Source organism: Mytilus edulis, chromosome 6, assembly GCF_963676685.1.
Source record: "Mytilus edulis chromosome 6, xbMytEdul2.2, whole genome shotgun sequence".
NCBI lineage: Eukaryota > Metazoa > Mollusca > Bivalvia > Mytilida > Mytilidae > Mytilus > Mytilus edulis.
In genome coordinates this window covers 26,505,055-26,523,722 of record NC_092349.1, presented here as the reverse complement: position 1 = coordinate 26,523,722, position 18,668 = coordinate 26,505,055, and the positions used below count along the sequence as shown (strand labels likewise).

The window sequence follows — 18,668 nt, the reverse complement described above, 5'->3', positions numbered from 1 at the left end:
ATTGTATAAAACAATGATTTAAGTTGATTCAACTACTATTCTGGACAAAGAGAGATAACTCCAATTGAAAATGTCTTGCTATTGCGCAACATTGAGAAATTAGATATTTCTTGCTATTGCGCAATACTGTGCAATTGAAAATACTTGCTATTGCACAACAATGTGCAATTGAAGATTTTTGCTATTGCGCAATACTGTGCAATTGAAAATTTCTTGCTATTGCTGAATACTATGCAATTGAAAATGTCTTGCTATTGCACAATACTTAATATAATAATTTTGGATCCTGATTTGGACCAACTTGATAACTGGGCCCATAATCAAAAATCTAAGTACATGTTTAGATTCAGCATATCAAAGAAGCCCAACAATTCATTTTTTGTTAAAATCAAACTTAGTTTAATTTGGACCCTTTGGACCTTAATATAGACCAATTTGAAAACGGGACCAAAAATTAAGAATCTACATATACAGTTAGATTTGGCATATCAAAAAACCCCAATTATTCAATTATTGATGAAATCAAACAAAGTTTAATTTTGGACCCCGATTTAGACCAACTTGAAAACTGGGCCCATAATCAAAAATCTAAGTAAATTTTTAGATGTAGCATATCAAAGAACCCCAAGGATTCAATTTTTGTTAAAAATCAAATTTAGTTTAATTTTGGACCCTTTGAACCTTAATGTAGACCAATTTGAAAACGGGACCAAAAATTAAGAATCTACATACACAGTTAGATTTGGCATATCAAAGAATCCCAATTATTCAATTTTTGATGAAATCAAACAAAGTTTAATTTTGGACCCCGATTTAGATCAACTTGAAAACTGGGCCAATAATCAACAAGAATGTGTCCCACTCGCACTATCATTTTCTATGTTCAGTGGACCGTGAAATTGGGGTCAAAACTTTAATTTGGAATTAAAATTAGAAAGATCATATCATAGGGAACATGTGTACTAAGTTTCAAGTTGATTAGACTTCAACTTCTTCAAAAACTACCTTGACCAAAAACTTTAACCTGAAGCGAACGGACGGACGCACAGACGAACGGAGGCACAGACCAGAAAACTTAATGCCCCTCTAATATCGTAGGTGGGGCGTAAAAATCTAAGTACATTTTTAGATTCAGCATATCAAAGAACCCCAAGGATTCAATTTTTGATGAAATCAAACAAAGTTTAATTTTTGACCCTTTGGGCCCCTTATTCCTTAACTGCTGGTACCAAAACTCCCAAAATTAATCCCAACCTTCCTTTTATGATTATAAACCTTGTGTTTAAATTTCATAGATTTATATTTACTTATACTAAATTATTGTGCGAAAAAACAAGAATAATACTTATTTGGGCCCTTTTTTTAGCCCCTAATTCCTAAACTGTTGGGACCAAAACTCCCAAAATCCATCCCAACCTTCCTTTTGTGGTCATAAACCTTGTGTCAAAATTTCATAGATTTCTATTTACTTAAACTAAAGTTATAGTGCGAAAACCAAGAAAATGCTTATTTTGGCCCATTTTGGCCCCTAATTCATAAACTGTTGGGACCAAAACTCCCAATTTCAATCCCAACCTTTCTTTTGTGGTCATAAACCTAAAGTTATAGTGCGAAAATCAAATGTCTTCGGACGACAACGATGACGACGCAGACGACGACGCCAACGTGATACCAATATACGACCAAATTTTTTTCAATTTTTGTGGTCGTATAAAAATGGAAAATGGTGTGAGCAAAAAATTAATTCTTAATTTTGTCTACTTTTGACTAGTGAAGTGTACAAATTTTCAAAGAATTATTTTAATTATTCTATAGAATCTCCCCCTTTTTTAAATTGAATATGTTTTTATATTTTGTAATACCACAAAAACAAGTATGAATAAATTCTGTTTTTTAACTGCTAACTTACTTAATAAACTTACTTTATTTGAAAATCTATCAAAAGAATGTATATTTATACATGTAATATTAGAAATGTAATTAAGAAATGACTTTACATCCAGATTAAATCACCAAATATGCATAAATTCCAGAGTTTTGTTATTGTCTAAAAATATGTTCGGCAATAGGGTGAATAATCATCATCAGATTTCAGGAAATAGCTGAAGCTTAATGCCTGAAAATTTCAGGCAATAAATTAATGCCTAGGCGTTAGCTTATTGCCTAGGATTTAAGCTTAATGCCTAATTTCACTTTTTGCCGCTAACATATATAACAACAACAAAAAAACACTCAAAAGAAAATACCAAAACCTTTTTTCTTTTAAAACTAATTAAATAAAATTGAGAATGGAAATGGGGAATGTGTCAAAGAGACAACAAACCGACCAAATAAAAAAACAACAGCAGAGGGTCACCAACAGGTCTTCAATGTAGCGAGAAATTCCCGCACCCGGAGGCGTATGAATACTGTACGAAAGAACAACAGGAGCATCGCCACTGATACTTATTAAAATTAGCATCTGCCTAAAGTACACTTCATTCCAAAATTACGGTTTTTCAACAAAGATGTAGTATTTTGTTCTCTAACCTTTATTTTAATTGAATTGAAGAAAACAAATAACCAAGTTATATGTTCAGTTTTGATTCAAACGAGTTTTTACTTAATTACTTGAAGAATACGCTGTAAAATAAATTGATTCTCTAAATCCCCAATTTTAAAACATAAACCCAAATTTTCCATAAATATAATGAACCTAGTAATGAACCCATTTTGTTTATCTCTGTATCTAAAGAAAATCATTTGAAGCATCCATCCCAAAATTGTTTGATTTTAGTGCCTCTCTATTTCTAAATTTTTTGTGCAAAAAAAAAAAAAAAATAAAAAAAAAATATGTCACTACCCCCACCCCCTCTTTTGTTAAGGCTTGCATTAAGGTTTTTTATTGTCAACCATAGGTCAGTTATTTGAACAAACATATTCAACAAACACCAACATCAATATAACATGTTAGTTAGTTTATATGGTGGAAATTGTCTGGTATGATAGCAAACATATGAAAAATTGGTCTACATGAACAGTTTACACCCCTAATATGGCCCAATTTGAATTATCTGCCATCGATTTAAAATATGTTTACCCGGAGATATTTTTTCATTAATGATTAGCTGAATACCTAATCTTTAAGTGTAGGTAGTCATATATTGGCTATATTTCTGCGAAAAAAATATTTTAGGGACCAAATTTGGTCGAATTTTAATCTTTTTGCTTAAGATCCACAGTACCTGAAATAGCTATTAGCTCTGATATTCTATACTGTATTTCACCGTATAAGATTTACTTTAATAAATATATTTTTATAAACTTAAGCACATTTTGTTGTTCATTTAATGATAAACTTTTTAAAGCTATCTGCCATAATAAATGAGCTGTTCATAATTGAAATTTGGTCATTTTGAGGTAAATTTTTCCTTGGTTGCTAAGGAAATTTATGTTCCTTGGCAACCGACAAGAAGGACTGGGATGATTAAGATTTTAAACTGATTTTTATGAATAATGCAACTAACTTTGATGTTAAAGTTATTTTTTCTATCACAATATTTTTTTTTATGTGGCCAGCTGTTGGTTGATGCATACAGAGAATCGATGTTAAGTTGGAAGCAGGAGGAATAGTAACTCGGTTGCCCGTGTTTGCCAGTCGTAAAGCTACATATTTCGAAACAGGCCGGGAATTGCTAGTAGACAGAAGAAAGTCAAGAAAACTCAATGTGTTATATTCTTTACATTACGAGACTGCATGATTTAATGCTCCAACTTATTGGTCAAATTCAATTTATGATTTACGAAATAGTAACAACTATGTAGTACCCTGCGTCATAGATTAGATATGACCAGAACATCTTTTATTCCCATCTAATAACAGGAGTTCAAACGCTGAACTGTCTCGCCTTCTTCACTAATCATTGATATCACATTGATAGTCCTTAATATAAAGCTTTACTACAACTATCACATCAACTTTAATTAACATGATCAAAGAAAATGAGGTCAAGGTCATATAAACAAAACAAGAAATACATGTTCACCTTACAATCATTCAAAACACTAAATATAGTTGACCTATTGCTTATAGTTTCTAAGAAACAGACTCAACCGAGGAAAACTAAATACTGACCAATGAACCATGAAAATGAGGTCAAGGTCAGATGAACCATGCCAGGCAGACATGTACAGCTTATAATCAGTATATACAACAAATATAGTGGACCTATTGCTTATAGTTTAAGAAAAAAAGACCAAAACACAAAAACTTAACACTCAGCAATGAACCGTGAAAATGAGGTCAAGGTAAAACAAAAACCTGCGAGACTAACATGTACATCATAAAATATTTCCAAACACCAAATATAGTTGACCTATTGCATATATAGTATTAGAAAAAAAGACCAAAACTCAAAAACTTAACTTTGACCAATGAACCGTGAACATGAGGTTAAGGTCAGATGACACCTGTCAGCTAGACATGTTCACCTTATAATTTCATACACTACATATATAGTAGACCTATTGCATACAGTACATGTATAAGAAAAACAGACCAAAACACAAAAACCTAACTACAACCACTGAACCATGAAAATGAGGTCAAGGTCAGATGACACCTGCCAGTTGGATATGTACACCTTACAGTCCTTACATACACCGAATATACTAGACATATTGCTTATAGTATCTGATATATGGACTTGACAACCAAAACTTAACCTTGTTCACTGATCCACTCGATGAGGTCGAGGTCAAGTGAAAACTGTCTGACGGGCATATGGACTTTGCAAGGTACGCACATACCAAATATAGCTATCCTATTACTCATAATAAGAGAGAAATTAACATTACAAAAAATCTTTTTTTTCAAGTAGTCACTGAACCATGAAAATGAAGTCAATGACAATTGACATGTGACAGACGGAAACTTCGTAACATTAGGCATCTATATACAAAGTATGAAGCATCCAGGTCTTTCACCTTCTAAAATATAAAGCTTTTAAGAAGTTAGCTAACGCCGCCGCCGTTGCCGCCGCCACCGCGTCCCCCGGATCACTATCCCTTTGTCAAGCTTTTTACGGCAAAAGCCGCAGGCTCGACAAAAATTAATGGAAGTCTATACACAGGCATATGGACTTCCCGTAATATAAAAACAGCCACCCTTCTACTTTCAAAGTTGTGGTGTTAGAAAACTTAATACCATTAAGGGTTCAGAAATATGCGAAGCTCTTTAAATGCAGATCTGTACCGTGTTAATATTAAGCTAAATCCCGCATGCAGCTGTAGCCAGGTTGTTGAGGATTGTATTCACATTGTTTGAGTGCCCTATTCAAAATGAAGCAAGATAAAAAACAAAAAATTTAAAAAGATATGCTATACCAATTGAGATTATATTGGCTTTTCACGGTGACCTTTATACATTTCAATAAAGTAAAGCAATTTTTTGGTCTGTTCAATCTTATATATCAGAATTACCAAAAAATTAAGAACCTCTCATACAATTAAAATTATATGAATTCCTACTTACTCACACTTCATGCCAGTTCATATTACAACAACATTATATTTCATTTTCATTTTTGTTTATAGTTTGTATTACATGCATTTCTATTTTGTTTTTCGTCATTGTCTTATGTATTTTATGTTTGTATAAGGAGATGTGCTCAATCCCATTTGCTCCTTTTTGAAATAAAATGTGATTAAACAAAAACAAAACAAAAATGAGGTAAACGGAAATTAGTCACACACAAAAATATACGTGAAAAGTAACAAACTTGTACATTTGATACATGTACGTGTATATGTAAGAAAAACAATCAAGGCAATCACTAATCAATGTTAAGTTTTAAAAACAATACAACAGAGACTAATAATATGACTTCAATTTGCTATTTTCTGTTCTTATAATTCATCTACTGACCGACTGCTGATGCTCCATGCACGACTTATTTATAGAGAGAAATTAGGTTTGTATTAAATTTCAAAGATGTCATGGAGTTTCGAAGTTCAAATGGAAAAAAAACATGCACGTTTTAAAATGGACATACAGCAGAATCATCGGACGAACAGCAAATCGGAGGAAAAAGCAAAAGTATTTGATAAAAAGCAAAAGTGTCGGACAAAAAACAAAATAATCGGTCAAAAAACAAAACGAACCGAAAGCAACGGACAAAAACAAAATTGTCGGACGAAAAACAAAATTATCGGATAAAAACAACGGACAAAAAGCAAAAAATGTCTGACAAGAAGCAAAATCGGACTAAAAGCAAATCGCGGACCGAAAGCACCGTATCACATGTGAAATGATCATATTCTCTTGTTTAAAGTGTAATGGCCGTATTCCCTTGTTTTATTTGTTATGGCCTTTTCTCTTGCTGTATGTGTAATGGTCGTTTTCTCCTGTTATATGTTTAATGGCCGTATTCTCTTTGTATGTGTAATGGTCGTTTCGTATATTGTTTTTTGTGTAATTGCCGTTTTCACCTTTTGCATGTGTAATGGCCGTATTCTCCTGTTTTATGTATAATGGCCGTTTCCTCTTGTCTTATGTATAATAGCGGTTTCCTCCTGTTTTACGCGGAATGGCTTTATCTTTTTTATGTGTAATGGCCTCATTTTCTTGTTTTATGTGTGATGGCCGTTTTCACTTGTTGCATATGTTATGGCCGTATTCTCTTGTTTTATATGTAATGGTCTTTTCCTCTTGTGTTATGTGTAATTGCCGTTTCTTCTTGTTTGTATGCGAACTGCCGTTTTCTCCAGTTATATGTGTAATAGCCGTTTTCTCTTGTTATATGTGTAATGGCCGTTTTCTTTTTTATGTGTAATGGCCGTTGTCTCCTGGTTTATATGTAATGATCATTTTCTCTTGTTTATGTGTAATGGCCATTTTCTCCTGTTACATGTGTAATGGCCGTAATCACTTGTTTTATGTGTAATGGCCGTTTTCTCCCGTTGTATACCTAATGGCCGTTGATTCCTGTTCCATGTGTAATGTTTTCTCCTGTTGTATGTGTAAGACTCTAAAGTGCGATGGTCACGATAAAGTGCGATGGTCTACGCTAAAGTACGATGGTGTATCACGCTAAAGTACGATGGTGTATCACGCTAAAGTGCGATGTTTTTTTGTTTGCTAAAGTACGATGGTACGTTTTCTCCTGTTGTTTACCTAATGGCCGTTGATTCCTGTTGCATGTGTAATGTTTTCTTCTGTTATATGTGTAGGACTCTAAAGTGCGATGGTACTCTACGATCACGTTTAAGTGCGATGGTCTACGCTTAAGTACGATGGTGTTTTGTTTGCTAAAGTACGATGGTACATCACGCTATCACTAATGTGAACACCTCCTATACAGTCGTCATTGTAAATTGCAAATACAAAATTCGTTCAATGTCGGAATATGTAACATTTATTTGTAAAAGCTTTAATTTAAATGCCGATGTTCGTCGAGCTTTCTCCTTTTTCGTAGCGAGTACAAATACACATATTATATTTTTATGTGTAATTGCCGTTTTCTCTTGTTTTATGAGTAATGGCCGTTTTCTCCTGTTGCATATCTGATGGCCGTATTCTCTATTTTATGTGTAATTGCCCTTTTTTCCTGTTGTAATTCTATTGGCAGTTCTCTCTTATTGCATGTGAAATGACCGTTTCCCCTTGTTTTATGTGTAATGGCCGTATTCTCTTTTTTACGTGTAATGGCCGTTTCCTCTTGTTTATGTGTAATGGTCGTTTTCACCTGTTGCATGTGTAATGATCATATTCTCTTGTTTTATGTGTAATGGCCGTATTCTCCTGTTGTATGTGCGATGGCCGTTTTCGCCCTTTGATGTAAGGGGGAGGGGGTGGCCGTTTTCTCATGTTTGATGTGTAATGACCATTTTTACCTTTTGCATGTGTTATTGCCGATAGTCTTGTTTTATGTATAATGGCCGTGTCCTCTTGTTTGTATGTGTAATGGCTGTTGTCACCTGTTTTATGTGTAATTATAAAAACGAAGATGTGGTATGATTGTCAATATGACATCTCACCACAAGAGACCAAATGACACAGAAATTAACAACTATAGGTCACCTTTCGGCCCTCAACAATAAGCAAAAGCCCATACCGCACAGTCAGCTTCAAAAGGCACCGAAATGAAAATGTAAAACAAACGAAAAAACTAACGGCCTAATCTATGTACAAAAAATTAACGAAAAACAAATATGTAACACATAAACAAACGACAACCACTGAATTACAGGCTCCTGACTTGGGACAGGTACATGTACATACATACAGAATTTGACGGGGTTTAACATGTTTGCGGGATCCCAACCCTCTCCTAACCTGGGACAGTGGTGTAATAGAACAACAAAAGAACGAACTATAAAAATCAGTTGAAAGAGGCTTAACTCATCAGATGGATAAAAATACATATACTACCAATACAAGTAGACGTGGCCGGGTACTTGTACATCCAAACAACAAAAAGACACTAAGTACATATCTGAGAGTACTCGCAGTTACTGACAGCTAGTTCAAAGCCACTAGCAACTAATACAAAAAAAAATCATGCATCTAAGACTAACTGACCGTTTTCTCTTGTTTTATACCTACTGGCCGTTGATTCCTGTTGCATGTGTAATGATAATTTTCTCCTGTTATATGTATAATGTCCATATTCTCTTTTTATGTGTAATTGCCGTTTCCTCCTGAATTATGTGTAATGGCGTTTTCTCCTATTGCATGTGTAATGGCCGTATTCTCTTTTTATGTGTAATGGCCGTTTCCTCTTGTTTTATGTGGAATGACTGTATTTTCTTGGTTTATGTCTAATGGCCATTTTCACCTGTTGCATGTGTAATGGCCGTATAGTCTTATTTTATGTATATTTGCCGTTTTCTCTTGCTTTATGTATAGTTGCCGTTTCCTCTTGTTTTATGTGTAGTTGCCGTTTCCTCTTGTTTAATGTTGCGGTTTATGTGTAATACCCATGTTCACCTGTTTCATGTGTTAAGGCCGTATTCTTTTGTTTTATATGTAATGGTTGTTTCTTCTTGTGTTATGTGTAATTGCCGTTTCTTCTTGTTTTCATGTGTACTGGCCGTTTTCTCCTGTTATATGTGTAATGGTCATAATTTCTTTTTAGTGTGAAAGGCCGTATTTTCATGGTTGATGTCTAATCGCCGTTTTCATCCGTTGCATGTGTAAGGCCTGTATTCTGTTGTTTTATGTGTAATGGCCGTATTTTTTGTTCTATGTGTAATGGCCGTTATCACTTGTTTTATGTGTAATGGCTGATTCTCTTGTTTGATGTGTTATTGGTATTTCTCTATTTTTATATGAACTGGCCGTTTTCTCCAGTCGTATGTCTAATGGCCGTTCTCTCCTATTGCATGTGTAATGACCGTTTCCCCCTGTTTTATGTGTAATGGCCGTATTCTCTTTTTTACGGTTGATGGCCGTTTCCTTTTGTTTATGTGTAATGGCCGTTTTCATCTGTTGCATGTGCAATGATCAAATTCTCTTGTTTTATGTGTAATGGTTGTATTCTTTTGTTTTGTGTGTTATGGCCGTTTTCTCTTGTTTTATGAGGAGTGACCGTTTTTTACTCTTGCAAGTGTAATGGCCATATTCTCTTTTTTATTTGTAATGGCTGTTTTCTCCTGTTGCATGAGTAGTGACCGTTTTGTCCTGTTGCATGTGTTATGGCCGTTTTCTCTTGATTATGTATAAAGGCCGTTTTCTCCTTTTGTATGTTTAATGGCCGTTTTCTCCTATTGCATGTGTAATGACCGTTTCCCCCTGTTTTACGTGAAATAACCGTATTCACTTATTTACGTGTAATAGTCGTTTTCTCTTGTTTATGTGTAATGGCCATGTTCACCTGTTGCCTGTGTAATGGCCGTGTTCTCTTGTTTTATGTGTTATGGCAGTTGCCTCGTGTTTTATGTGTAACGGCTGTTTTTCCTGTCATACATGTAATGGCCGTTTCCTTTTGTTTTATGTGTAATGGCCGTTTTTACCTGTTGCATGTGTCATGGCCGTATTCCCTTGTTTGATGAGTAATGGTCGTACTCTCCCGTTTTCTATTTGTGTATGTTTAATGGCCATTCTCTCCTGTTGATGTGTTATGTTTTTCTCCTGTTCTTTGTAAAATTATCGTTCTCTGTCGTTGCAAGTGTAATGGCCGTTTTCTCCTGTTTTATGTGTAATGGCCGTTTCCTCTTGTTATATGTGTAATGGCCGTTTCCTTTTGTTTATGTGTAATGGCCGTTTCCTTTTGTTATATGTGTAATGGCCGTTTCCTTTTGTTATATGTGTAATGGCCGTTGCCACCTGTTTTAGCGTAATGGCCGTTTTTTTCTTGTTTTATACCAAATGGCCGTTTATTACTCTTTCATGTGTAATGACTGTTTTCTCTTGTTATATGTATAATTTCCATATTCTCTATTTTTATGAAATGGCTGTTCTCCTAATTTATGTGTAATGGCCGTTTTTTCCTATTGCATGTGTAATGGACGTATTCTCTTTTTTATGTGTAATGGCCATTTGATTGTATTTTCTTGGTTTACGTGTAATGGCCATTTTCTATTTGTGTATGTTTAATGGCCATTCTCTCCTGTTGATGTGTTATGTTTTTCTCCTGTTCTTTGTAAAATTATCGTTCTCTGTCGTTGCAAGTGTAATGGCCGTTTTCTCCTGTTTTATGTGTAATGGCCGTTTCCTCTTGTTATATGTGTAATGGCCGTTTCCTTTTGTTTATGTGTAATGGCCGTTTCCTTTTGTTATATGTGTAATGGCCGTTTCCTTTTGTTATATGTGTAATGGCCGTTGCCACCTGTTTTAGCGTAATGGCCGTTTTTTTCTTGTTTTATACCAAATGGCCGTTTATTACTCTTTCATGTGTAATGATTGTTTTCTCTTGTTATATGTATAATTTCCATATTCTCTATTTTTATGAAATGGCTGTTCTCCTAATTTATGTGTAATGGCCGTTTTTTCCTATTGCATGTGTAATGGACGTATTCTCTTTTTTATGTGTAATGGCCATTTGATTGTATTTTCTTGGTTTACGTGTAATGGCCATTTTCTATTTGTGTATGTTTAATGGCCATTCTCTCCTGTTGATGTGTTATGTTTTTCTCCTGTTCTTTGTAAAATTATCGTTCTCTCTCGTTGCAAGTGTAATGGCCGTTTTCTCCTGTTTTATGTGTAATGGCCGTTTCCTCTTGTTATATGTGTAATGGCCGTTTCCTTTTGTTTATGTGTAATGGCCGTTTCCTTTTGTTATATGTGTAATGGCCGTTTCCTTTTGTTATATGTGTAATGGCCGTTGCCACCTGTTTTAGCGTAATGGCCGTTTTTTTCTTGTTTTATACCAAATGGCCGTTTATTACTCTTTCATGTGTAATGACTGTTTTCTCTTGTTATATGTATAATTTCCATATTCTCTATTTTTATGAAATGGCTGTTCTCCTAATTTATGTGTAATGGCCGTTTTTTTCCTATTGCATGTGTAATGGACGTATTCTCTTTTTTATGTGTAATGGCCATTTCCTCTTGTTTTATATGTAATTGCCGTTTCCTCTTGTTTTCTTTGGATTGAATGTATTTTCTTGGTTTACGTGTAATGGCCATTTTCACCTGTTGATCGTGTTATTGCCGTATAGTATTGTTTTATGTATTATTGCCGTTTCCTCTTGTTTTATGTGTAATTGACGTTTCCTCTTGTTTTATGTGGAATGACTGTATTTTTTTGGTTTACGTGTAATGGCCATTTTCACATGTTGCATGTGTTATGGCCGTATTCTCTTGTTTTATATGTAATGGTTGTGTCTTCTTGTGTTATGTATAATTGCCGTGTCTTCTTGTTTTTATGCGTACTGGCCGTAATCTCCTGTTATATGTGTAATGTCCGTATTTTCTTGTTTTATGTGTAATTGTCGTTTTCATCTGTTGCATTGTAAGGACAGTATTCTGTTGTTTAAAGTGTAATGGCCGTATTCTCTTGTTCTATGTGCAATGGCCGTTATCACCTGTTTTAAGTCTAATGGCCATTCTCTCCTGATGCACGTGTAATGGTCACATTTTTTATGAGTAATTGCCGTTTTCTCCTGTTGCATGTGTAATGGCCGTTTTCTAATGTTTTATGTATGATGACCGTTTTCACCTTTTGCATGTGTAACTGCCGTATAGTCTTGTTTTATGTATTATTGCCGTTTCCTCTTATTGTATGTGTAATTGCCATTTCCTCTCGTTTTATGTGCAATCGTTGATTACTGTTGCATGAGTAATGACAGCTTTCTCCTGTGTATGTATAATGTTCATTTTCTCTTTTTCATGTGTAATGGCAGTTTCCTCCTGTTTTATGAGTAATGACCGTTTTCTCTTCTTGCATATGTAATGGTCATATTCTCTTTTTTGGTGTAATATCCGCTTTCTCCTGCTGTAAGTCTAATGGCCGTTCTCTCCTATTGTATGTGTAATGACCGTATTCTCCTGTTTACGTGTAAGTCGTTTCCTTTTGTTCATGTGTAATGGGGTCCTACTAAAATGCGCCCGGGAGCGCCCGGGTGAAGAAAAAGCGCCCGGGGAAAAGAAATAGCGCCCGGAGAAGAAAATATAGCGCCCGGGGAACAGAAAAAGCGCCCGGGGAAAATATATAAATATTTTATTGGCATGAGACAAATTTGTTAAGATATGAAAATTGATTTTTTTTTTTTTATTATTTTAGACAATTAGTTTGCAAATTCAGATAATAGACATTTGTAATAAAGCACAAAAACAAATATGAATATTTCAATTTTAACAATAATATATGAATACTTTTCGAAAGATTGATAACAATGGATCACAGTTTATGCGGAAGATTTATAAAATGTAAGACATCAAAAGACATGTTTTTCAAAAACGATATCAAAATGAAAAATGTATAAGACAACCCAAATTTCACAGATAAATATTAATTTAATCAAAAAGTTTAGTTTTATAAAATGATATAATAAATCTATCTCAGCATCTGTATAAAAAAGTGTTCATGTAGTTGCGAAAATATTAGACCTCAGGCACCGATTATTTTTAAATAACAAAATATATATTTTGATCGAGGACAATGTCTTTCATGATTCTTCTTTATACTCTTATTTATATTTATTTACTTACTTATATACAATTTTGAAATCTAAAATGTAAAAGTGCAACAACACTTTAGATGTAGCATCGTACATATCCCCATTTATAGGACAAAACAAGCAATGATTAGTTATTTTCTAAAGAAAAAAATATGTTATAAAATATTGTTATTTTCTTCTCCCGGGCGCTAATTTTCTTCTCCGGGCGCTAATTTTCCTTCTCCGGGCGCTTTTTCTTTTCCCCGGGCGCTTTTTCTTTTCCCGGGCGCTTCCGGGCGCTCCCGGGCGCTCCCGGGCGCTTTTTAGTAGGACCGTGTGTAATGGCCATTTTCACCTGTTGCCTGTGTAATGACCTTTTTCTCCTGTTATATGTATAATGGCCATATTTGTTTTATGTAATGGCTGTTTTTTCTTTTTTTTAGGAGTAATGGCCGTTTTCTCCTGTTGCGTGTGTAATGGCCGTGTTCTCTTTTTTATGTCTAATGGCCGCTCTCTCCTTTTGCATGTGTAATGACCATTTCCCCCTGTTTTATGTATAATGACGTATTCTCTTTTTTACGTGTAATAGTCGTTTCCTCTTGTTTATGTGTAATTGCCATGTTCTCTTGTGTTATATGTACTGACTGTGTCCTCTTGTTTCTATGTGTAATGACTGTTTTTCCTATTGTACATGTAAAGGCCATTTCCTTTTGTTTTATGTGTAATGACCATTTTTTCTTGTTTTAAGTGTAATGGCCGTTTTCTTCTATTGTATGTCTAATGGTGGTTCTCTCCTGTTGCAGTACTTATAATCATGGAGATATGATTTGATTTGATTGGTGTTTAACGCCACTTTCAGCACTATTGATCCTAGTACTTATAATCATGGAGATATGATTTGATTTGATGGGTGTTTAACGCCACTTTCAGCACTATAGATCCTAGTACTTATAATCATGGAGATATAAACTCAAAAGTAAAAAAGACATTGTAAACCATCTGCTTTTTTATGTACAAGATATTAAGACAAGATATGATATCTTTATTCCAATTAAATAGCTAATGAAGATTAGAGTAGTTTAATACGATAATTTTTCATAATTCAGGGCCGTAACTACCTATGAGGCAGGGGAGGCAACTGCCCTGAATTTTCTACACCAAATTTTTTTTTTGAAGTAATAAAATGTTTTATTGACAATATGTCCACAAAGAATTTGAAATCATAGCATAAGGGACGACATCAAAAGTTCAATGTAGGATAAACAAACTTAATTCACATAGTTTTTTCACTGACACCCGCTCCCCGCTCCACACACAACTTTTAACTTAATTTGGGAAAAATTGATTTACCAATAGGGTTTCGTGTGGCGGTCCGTCTGTTAGTCAGGATTTGTACGAGAACACATATTCAACTTTGCTTTTCGATAATTTTGAATAAAACATAACTGTTCACATTTATTTAGGGACTCAATTAAGCATAGGAAGTTCCCTTTGTATATTGTGAATCTTTAATAAATTCAAATTCAAATTCAAATATTTATTGCCATGTAAACTTTAAACATTAAGTTTGTGACATACAAAATAATAAACAATATAACTATATTTCACATATATATATATATATATATACACAATCATTCATTTACAGTAAATATTCCCCTGTGCTCAGTTCTAATGACCTTTTGATGTAGGACCCCAATTTATTTACTTGTGATGGTGTTGATGGATTGAGTATAAAAATCAACTTTTCTTCATCAGATAATATCGGAAATTCGTTACCAGCTGAATCAGCAGTTGGATTATTTTTTTAACGTTTCCCGATCGTAGGAGAACATTATGGTCAATGCCTTAGTAGTTTAACACTCCCATTCGTTGTAGCAGGGACTTTCTTTACTAAGTATATATACTAGCATAGAAAGTCACTGGTTGTAGTTATATACATGTTTGTTCAGCTTTTAAAAATATTAAAATTCAAGGTCCGCGATAAAAAAATATATATCTTGCGTTCTATGATCTTGCTTTATATGTTTTTTAACTTACCAGTTTGATTTCTAACAAAAAGGTTTTTAAATACGAATAATAATCATTGATAATTGTTTGCATAAAAATTGTTTCCAGGATCCAGCAATACCGATGTTTCTTAAAGTAGGAAATTGAATGAAAAAGGGTCCTGATGAAGGTAAATCCAGAAAAGCGTGTCGGACGCAATAACTTATTAAACGTGTTGTTTTCCATTATTTTAGCCATTTTAATGAGATTAAAAAATTGGCGGGGGCTGCGCCCCAACCCCTTTTTTTAGGGGCCTCATTCGGAGGCCCCCAAACCCCTGCCTCCCCTGAATTCGAACCCTAGTTACGGCCCTGTAATTGACGAACATGTTGTTGACACTCATATACAAATATCAATATAATCAACTAAATGTCATGATCTTAAGTCACAGCCAATCCAGAGCCATAAGCATGTGTGCAAACATGCAGTAATAAAACAGATAATATCATGAATATATAATATTAACAGGCACATATTCTTAATGGGTTACATATAAACATATCTGTACAAAATTGAGTTTTCTGATTTCAAGACATTCATTAATATATACATCATGTACATTCCAATAATGTTTAATACCTCTAGGTTTTCTTGAATAAAAAGACAAAATGAAATTGGCATTTGAGTTTAACATTTTGACAATTTTACAAATGATATTATAGAACTATTTTTTCAAGAGATTATAACGAGGACATTCACATATACGATGTTCGTCATCTTCAACTTTATCCAACGCAACCTTTGTGATTTATCTATATAATTGTTTTTTGCATATCCATCCGGCTCTGTTTTTAGAGGGTGTGCAACTATCTTGCATACTGATGGTCTTTCTTTAAATGATTTCAATTCCAAATAATTTGCTCTATTTTTTTAATCATGTTAATTGAAAACAAGCCAAGTGTTAGCATGGTTAGTAACCTTATCTGATTTAACAATATTTTCAGTAAAATCTTACCAATTATTCAGAAAAACAAGATTTGCATATATGCTTAAAAAGAGATTTGTTAATATAGACAGCAACCTAACAATACAATAAAGATTAAAACAAAACAGCTGAAGGTTAATGGAAGTATTGACTAGTGACGATACTTCAAACAATAAACTTATTTCAGCTTTAGGAGGTTTTGAATAAATGAATTATAATGTATGAATGTGACCAAATACAAACAATAAGAAAATATCACTAGCATTGATCAGTTTGACATCAATGTTGATTTGCTCCTTTTTCTTTCAACAATGATTCTATTTCTATATGTCCTTTCTCCTGTGCTACATTTAGAGGATTTTTACCTTTAAAGTTACACTTATTGAGATCAGCTGAATGTTGTAACAGTTCTTTAACAACATCAACATGTCCATTATAACTTGCAAAATGCAGAGGTGATACACCATTATTGTCACACTTATTGACATCAGCTGAATGTTGTAACAGTTCTTTAACAACATCAACATGTCCATTCTCACTTGCTATATAAAGTGAAGAACATCCATCATCATCACAAAGTTCAATATCAACATCATCACACTGAAGAAGAACACGTACAACCTCTATCATGTTGGTGTAACAAGCAATCTGTAATGGTGGGGTGCCATCATTCCTACACTTATTGACATCAGCTGAATGTTGTAACAGTTCTATAACAACATTAACATGTCCTTCCTGACTTGCTATATACAGAGGTGATACACCATTATTGTTACATTTATTGACATCAGCTGAATGTTGTAACAGTTCTTTAACAACATTAACATGTCCATTATAACTTGCTATATTTAGAGGTGATACATCATTTTTGTTACACTTATTGACATCAGCTGAATGTTGTAACAGTTCTTTAACAACATCAACATGTCCTTTCTGACTTGCTATATACAGAGGTGATACATCATTATTGTTACACTTATTGACATCAGCTGAATGTTGTAACAGTTCTTTAACAACATCAATATGTCCCCTCCGACTTGCTTTATACAGAGGTGATACACCATTATGTTTACACTTATTGACATCAGCTGAATGTTGTAACAGTTCTTTAACAACATTAACATGACCATAGTGACTTGCTATATACAGAGGTGATACACCATTATTGTCACACTTATTGACATCAGCTGAATGTTGTAATAGTTCTTTAACAACATCAACATGTCCTTCCTGACTTGCGTATAATAAAGGAGAGCAACCATCCTCTCTACAATAATTAACATCACTATTCCTACTGATCAACCATTTGACAAGTTCAATAGTACCCATATAACAACTTCCACCAAGTGCTATATCTTTTGAGTAAACATCTTTAGTACAAACAAGTTCTTCCTGTTTTGATCGATCAAGTTGGTTTAAATGAGTTATAAAGTTTTCTGTAAATGTAGTAGAATTCATGTTTCTGTTGAGACATACACTGTATACATAACCGTTCTCCCAGTCTGTCAGTAACCTATCTATATATCTATTTATATAACTATCAGGTATTCTTATTACAAACTCTATTTCTGTGCCCATGTTATCTGTTATCTTCCAAAGAAATCTCTCCTCAATGAAACCAGTATGAGCATGATCAATGAAAATCTGTAACATCTTCTCCCCAAAGTACTTGGCAAGGAAATCAAACAACTTATCATGGATTATTTTGTATGTACATGTACTATCCTCCTTGACTACATAGGTACCTTCAAGTGTTTCAAGGGATTTCTTTAAACGTTTGATAGATGTTCCTTTACTCAGTTCACATTCTTCTAGTAAATCGTCTATGATTGCTCCTATCTTCTTATCTTTTGGTGACAAGTTTTCTTCTGTTAATGTGTTGTTAAACATCACACAAAGGACTAAGCTACAATACTGCATCTTACCAGCATCTCTTTCTCCATACATTTGTTCAAGTTGATCTTTGAAAACTTCAAAAGGATTGCTAAAAAAAGAGGTAACGCTTACATTTTTCTTGAGGTTCTGTTTATGATATAAGCTACATAACAGTGGGAAAAAGTCATATTTTTCTGACAATTCCTTTACTTCATCAGTATTTTCTTTAAAGTACACTTCAGCTAAAGCATATTTTTCAGCAGCACTAAGTTTGAATTCTTGTGAACCTAAATCGATGTTACACATTTTGAAAATAGAGAGATTGCTAAATAGTTCATCTTTGTAAACCTCTAATCTACATGTAGATATGATTTTACAACATTTGTCTTCGAGAAGAGATATTATGTGATCAAGTCTTTGTTTCCAGTCAGTGTAAATTTGTTGATTAAGAGTATATCGACCACAGACGTCATCAAAGACAAACAAAGTTTTACTCCCATGTTTAAACCATTTTCCAATATCTTCTGGTTTACTACATGGAATTACAGTATAACCATTTTTCTTCATTATGAGAGCAATGTGTTTAGAAAGAAAACTTTTTCCAGTGCCAGAATTTCCAACCAGGGTAACGGAACTTTGTGTCAAAACTTTTTGCATTACATGTTTCTCTGCTTCAGTGCTTACAAACTGTTGATCATCCTTTTTCCACTGTTCCAAGCGTTTTTCGAACTGCTTTGTA

At 33.9% G+C, this 18,668-nt stretch overlaps 1 protein-coding gene across 1 annotated transcript; it reads right to left on the bottom strand.

The window, feature by feature from the left end:
- Positions 1 to 14,107: 14,107 nt before the first annotated feature.
- On the bottom strand, positions 14,108 to 18,668 carry LOC139527422 (ankyrin-3-like). The gene has a single exon (XM_071322877.1). It carries the CDS (start codon positions 18,584 to 18,586, stop codon positions 16,334 to 16,336), a length of 2,253 nt encoding a protein of 750 aa, XP_071178978.1. The 5' UTR covers positions 18,587 to 18,668; the 3' UTR covers positions 14,108 to 16,333.

Bases quoted from the DNA above. Each gene is read 5' to 3' on its own strand.
- LOC139527422 (XM_071322877.1), bottom strand. From the start codon at position 18,586: ATGCAAAAAGTTTTGACACAAAGTTCCGTTACCCTGGTTGGAAATTCT.